At 38.1% G+C, this 6,397-nt stretch overlaps 1 protein-coding gene across 1 annotated transcript; it reads right to left on the minus strand.

The window, feature by feature from the left end:
* Window positions 1–379: 379 nt before the first annotated feature.
* LOC110737322 lies at window positions 380–2,339 on the minus strand. Its single transcript, XM_021917682.1, has 3 exons — window positions 1,758–2,339; window positions 765–1,702; window positions 380–680 (listed from the first exon to the last, which is right to left on the minus strand). The coding sequence occupies exons 1-3, from the start codon at window positions 2,337–2,339 to the stop codon at window positions 380–382; spliced, it is 1,821 nt and encodes a 606-aa protein (XP_021773374.1).
* Between the last annotated feature and the right edge of the window lie 4,058 nt (window positions 2,340–6,397).

Genomic DNA, 6,397 nt, shown 5'->3' on the forward strand with positions numbered 1-6,397 from the left:
CACACGTCAAACATTTTTATATCATAAATGTTAAATATTAAAAGCTTTAAATCGTTTATATATCATTAACATTTAAACTGTAAACCATTAAAACTTGCCAAGTGCCCAATTCCTCCTCTTCATCATTGTATGAAGTTTCCACAATGAAGCTAGATAAAGCCTGGCTTTTATTGAAACTATGGGTTTGTAATTTATCTCATACTCCGACAACTCTGCAGCCCACTTTAACAACCGACCCGATGTATCCATGTTGCGTAAAGACTTTTCTAATGGATGATTTGTCAAAACATCTATTGGATGCGCATCAAAGTACGGTCTTAACTTTCTAGCCGCTATCACCACTTCCATTGCCATCTTTTCAATTACAGGATACCTGCGCTCAGCCGCATTTAAGACATGACCAACAAAGTATATCGACATCTGCTGCTTCTTTCTTTCGACCAACAACACTGCGACTATTGTTTTTGGAGATGCCGAGATATAGCTGTAGCAATTCTCCCCTTTCCAGCCTTGCGACTGTTGGAAGAGATCTCAAGTGATTCCTTACCACTTCCAATGCATCCCTTTGCTCTTTTCCCCATTCAAATGCCTTGTTCTGCCGCAAAGCTACAAAAAATGGAAGCGCTTTATCAGCAGACTTGCTGATGAACCGTCTTAACCCTGCCATCCTACCAGTCAACCTTTGTATATCCCGAATAGTTTGCAGTTGTTTCATCTCAAGCACCGCATTCACCTTGTCAGGATTTTATTCCTCGCTCACTAACCATAATACCCATAAAATTCCCTGATCGAACCCCAAACAAATACTTTCCGGATTCAGCTTCATCTGATATTTCCGCAATGTTTCAAATGTTTCTTTGAAATCAGCTATGTGATCCTCCTTCTCCTTACTTTTAACTATTTTATCATCCACATACACCTCCACATTTCGGCCCTTCTGCTTTTCAAAAATTTTATCAACTAGCTTCTGATAAGTTGCTCCAGCATTGTTCAACCCAAACAGCATTGCCTTATAACAATGTACTCCAGCATCTGTTATGAAGGCTGTTTTTGCCCTGTCAGCCTTGTGAAGGCTGACTTGGTGATATCCCGAGAATGCGTCTAAGAAACTGAGCATAGCATGGCCAGAAGTGGAGTCCACCAATCTATCTATTCGGGGCAATGGATAACAATCCTTGGGACAAGCCCTGCTCAAGTTTGTAAAATCTACACATATACGCCACTTCCCCGTCGGCTTCCTCACCATCACAACATTTGCTAACCATTCAGGATAGGCACATGGTTCAATAAACCCTGTTGCCAAGAGCTTATTAACTTCAGCCTGTATAGCTTCTATCTTCTTAGTTGAGAAATTGCGCTTCTTCTGTCTTATCGGTCTGAACTTCCTATCTACATTTAATTTATGCTCCATCACTTCTGGATGTATTCCCGGCATCTCACTTGCTAAAAATGCAAAAATGTCTGCATTTTCACGCAACAGACTTATCAAGTGACATCTCATATCAACATCCATATCTGCTCCAACTTTAACTGTCCGACTTGAGTTTCCCGGTTGTAACTCAATTTGCACTGTTTCTCCACCTGGTAACGGCCTCGGGATCTCTTCTGGCCTTGCATCAAAATTCTTCATAGCCAAATCCTGCGTCGTTGGTTCTTTTTCCTTCCTTGAATTATTCGGTATTGGACCGTTCGCAACTGGATTCTTTAAAGCCGTTAGTTACATAATAAGACTTTGCCATTACCTGGCCCTCATGTACCTTCTCAACAGCTCCCAAATTTGACACATAAGCTATCGTGAGATGATAAGTTGACACTACTGCCTGCACATCATGGATTATCAGTCTGCCGATAATTGCATTGTAAGCTGACGACACATCAACTACCAGGAACTCTGCCATCATATCTCTCGCTTTCGGCCCATCACCCATTCTGACTGGTAGCACTATACTTCCTTCTGGCCTCACCGTTGACCCATTGAACCCAATAACCGGATAAGACACCGGTGTCAAATATTGCCTTCCTATCTTCATTTCATTGAAAGCTTTCATAAACAGAACATTCGCTGAGATGCCCCCATCAACCAGAACTCTCTTGCTGTCGGCCCCATTTATCTTTGTTATTAGAACCAGCGGATCATCATGTGGGAAGACAATTCCCCTTGTGTCCTCCTCTGTAAACACCACGTGAAGAATCGATGCTGGCCGAGGTCGACTATCAACATCCAAGGCATACACTAAATGACGATGCTTAGATAAGTGCTTTTTAGTGCCACTGATCGTTCCCCCATGCACTGGCCCTCCCGTTATCACATCTACTCTTCCTGTGGATAACGTTGGCATTCCTCCGTCCCCTTGCCGAATTATCCCACCTTGTGGTCTTTCCGACTTTGCTTCTAATTGTTGCCTTTCAATCTGCCGAGTGAGTGGCTGACCTCATCCTGCATTAATACCCCTTTCTTATCAACTCCTCAATGTTATCTTTCAATTGTGTGCACTCCTCGGTATAATGACCAACGTCTCTATGAAACATGCAATACTTTTTGACATCCCTCGGCCTTGCCTTCATCGGAATTGGCCTTGTCCATCCTTCTTTGTTCTAATTCACCGAATAAATTGCCTCTCTAGGCGTATTTAACGGTGTATATGAACTGTACCGCATCGGCGGTTTTGCAGCCCTAGCTTCGTGCCGACTTCCCCTTCCTCTGGGTCGAAGTTCTCGGCCTTCCACTTCTAGAGGTTTCACCCTCAAATTGATACTGACCCCTACTGGCGGTCACGCTCTTGTTACTTATCTTCATCAGTTCCTCACTCTTGATGTAATCATGAGCTTTGTTAAAAGCAGCTGCCAATGTCGACAAGTTCTTTCGTGTGAGATAACGCTTAAACTCTGAATCATTTAAGCCGTTCATCAGAGCCATAACATCTATCTCTTGCTGCAACTTTGGAATTGTATTTGCCTCATTGTTAAATCGTCTGATATAATCCCTCAAAGACTCATCCGTCCTTTGCTCTACTGCCATCAATTCCCCTGAAGTTCTCTGTCGTTCACTGTTTCTTACGTACTGCCCCACAAACATCTCAATCAACCTCTCGAAACTGTCTATCATCCCATTTTCAAGATTATTGAACCAATCAGCCGCAACCCCAATTAAGTTGTCGAAAAGACTTTGCACCAAACAACATCTGAATTGGTGTATAACATCATATGTCCTTCATAAGACGTTATGAACCTACTTGGATCTCCTCTTCCATCATACCTACAGCTCGGCATTTTAATTTTTTCCATTGGTTGATCCAAGATACTCTGTGCAAACATTGATGCCCTAAACTAAACCACAGTTCGTGTCACTTGCCCCTCTACCTGGGAGCTTCTCTGCTGCTGAATTCTTGTACTAACGGTGTGACTTGAAGATTGACCTTCTGTCTGCCGTGGTGTTGTATGTGTTCTTAATGGGGACTCATTTCGGCGTCTCCTAGTCGAATTTGTTGCCTGATTATGTTGTTCATCCCAATTAGTTAACGGCACTCCTCCTCTAGCTTGTGTCGTTTCGGCCTCTTTCCATTTTTTACTCATTGCACTCATCACCCTTGCTACTATCTCTAAATCTTCTGGTGTGAACTCGGCCATAGGGTCCTCTTCGACTTCCACATTCCTTAATGGAGTTAACGACATATGGTATCGGTTATCTTCTAGAGTGTGGGTTTCATCCTCTATCTCAATTTCAGGATGTGTTGTAATCGGTCGATTTACTGTTCTACTAATTATTGGTGTTCCATTGTTTTCGGCCATAATTGTTATTACTTTGTGTGTTACGTTCTTAGGCGATAGAAGTGATCACTGTAGTCCCCTCCTTCTAGAGCCAAATTGTTTCTGTCTGTTTCCGATTACCCGAGAGTCCGAACCCGAGATCCTGATACTTCTATCGGCAAGCTGAGAACCTACACAATGAGCAGAGGTTAGCTAACCCCGGGGTGATCTGGGGATAACCACTCTGATGATAAAGTTAGAATGTGTTTAAGAAATAGAAGATAAGTAAGAGAGAGAAAGTAGAGAGAGAGTAATAAATGCCTACCATTAATGAGGTTTAACCCACTATTTATAATAAATATCAAGACAGGTGGTTACAAAGCATGCAAAGCTTTTCTTTCCAAGTGTCAAGCTATTGTTGCCACGTGCCAAATACCAACAAGCAGATATGTCTGCTTTGTAAAACATATCAGCCTATTTACCAGCTATATTGGGTTCATATCCATATTCATGAAAGATGTCAGCCCGTTTCACATATCCCCCCCATACAGTGTTCACACAAGTACTGTTTGGCTATAACGGATTGTGTAAGTATTAATGACACAACTAGGCATATCATTAAGACGGGTTGGTGCGGATGCAGGCCTTCCCATGTCCATTGACAGGGTAAAGTCGTATCCCCTAATCAAAAGTAAATACCTAAGTCCTCTAACTAAAGTAGATAGGAAAGTAGGGTCAAACTCCACAGGAAAACAAGTCCTTTTACTCCTAATTAATTATTATAATCTAAATTATCTAAGTAACCAATATTTTTGGGAATAAATTCTATACTACGAAGAATAAGTTTAGGGAGAAAAACAATAATAAGAAAGCCTAGGGTCACAGGTTCACCAATAATTAATATTCCGGGATAAAGCGAAGTAATTAATAATTAACAATGCACAAATAACATGATTAATAGGCTCTCGCAATTTATTAATCAACATAGATCTAACAGGCTCTCGCAATTTACTAGATCTAAGTTCCTATTGAAAATAGCCTTTAATATTAAATTAACATCTGTTCGATTCATCAATTCAATATTGCTAAACATTTACAATCAAATTACATCTGCTCGATTCATAATCTAATTGCAAAGAATTAAAACAATTCAATAAGAAATTATCATGCAATATCAATAATCAATAATAACAAATTATCCCTTCATATTAATTATGGATCCCCATAAACCCTAGAATTAAACTACTCACACATAATTAAATATAAACTAAACAAAGACAATTACAGGAGACATGATCAAAGAAAGAGAATAAATTACTGAAATTAAACCAAGAGTTATAGAGAGAGAAAATAATACAAAGAGTTTAAGAGGAGAGAGAAAAGAGTTACAGAGAGAAAGAGAAAAGAAAACGAAAACTAAAACTAAAACTAATTTAAAACTAATGAAAAATTAAATTAAGAAAAGAACAAAACTAAAAACTAAACTACTACCCAAACTCCCTACCCCGTACTACCTCCTCATATAGGAAAAGAAAAAGAAGACCAAGTCAACTTCTAAACAAATTAAATAGAAGCCTTTCCAAGAATTTGGTGTACAATGATGAGCCCAAATCAACAAAGCCCAAATATCTGAAGTTGGCGCTGATGATATCATCCCGATCCGGCCAAGACTCGCCCGATCGAGCCCGGTCAGTTGGGGCTGCGAATTGGGCTTCACTGCTCCCTTTTGTTCTTGGATCTGGGCTTTCAGAATTTATTATCCCAAGTTTCTTCACTTCTTTGGTCCGTGATATAATAACTTGTAAAATCTTGGACCTCCTTTCGTATCGAGCCCTTAATCACCAGATTAAATTTCTCTAACTCTGCCTTGGGCTTAAAATATACAGTCATAAAATACGATCAAACTCCAATATCTTTGTAGTGGCTCAATAAGTTCGGAAATTGTCATAATTCTGCAAATTTTTACAAAATAATACCAACTCTACAAAAACACTAGAAAACGTATATTAGTAATAAAAATAGCTCCGTAGAGCTCAAATAAACACAAATATGACCGTGGGACGGGGAATATATATATATATATATATATATATATATATATATATATATATATATATATATATATATATATATATATATATATATATATATATATATATATATATATATATATATATATATATATATATATATATATATATATATATATATATATATATATATAAATAATAGACTTACCATCCATCCTAGCCTAACATATCATTCTTATCCCATCACTGAAATGGATTTAAATCTATCCTAAATTCCGTCTCACCTAGTGTATAACTATAACTGAAGTAGGAACCACTGACATCTTCATTGTTTATATGTCAGCTTTTTATTAAAAAAAATTCCACCAAAACTATAAGTGACATCATTCTGTTTTTTTTCTTTCAAGATAAAGCTATTGTTTGGAAAAGCTAAATTAATTAAACATTTTCATAAAAAATTAACTTTTTTAACTAAATTGAGTAACACAATTTTCTTATAGGAAAAAAAATTATTACGTAATCGGTGGTAGCTCTTTCATTTTTCCTTTTTTCCTCCTATATTAACCACTAAACACTAATGCTATCATTTTTTTTATCTTTTTTTAATTATAAATTAAATT

This window comes from Chenopodium quinoa, unplaced genomic scaffold, assembly GCF_001683475.1.
Source record: "Chenopodium quinoa cultivar QQ74 unplaced genomic scaffold, ASM168347v1, whole genome shotgun sequence".
In the NCBI taxonomy this organism is placed as follows: domain Eukaryota; kingdom Viridiplantae; phylum Streptophyta; class Magnoliopsida; order Caryophyllales; family Amaranthaceae; genus Chenopodium; species Chenopodium quinoa.

What these genes read in the sequence shown, in the direction of transcription:
- LOC110737322 (XM_021917682.1), bottom strand. Translation starts at nt 2,339, where the DNA reads ATGCCAACGTTATCCACAGGAAGAGTAGATGTGATAACGGGAGGGCCA. An exon ending in ATTTGGGAGCTGTTGAGAAG is followed by an intron (nt 1,703 to 1,757) that starts GTACATGAGGGC and finishes ACGGCTTTAAAG; the next exon opens with AATCCAGTTGCGAACGGTCC. An exon ending in GGAATTTTATGGGTATTATG is followed by an intron (nt 681 to 764) that starts GTTAGTGAGCGA and finishes GGATATACAAAG; the next exon opens with GTTGACTGGTAGGATGGCAG.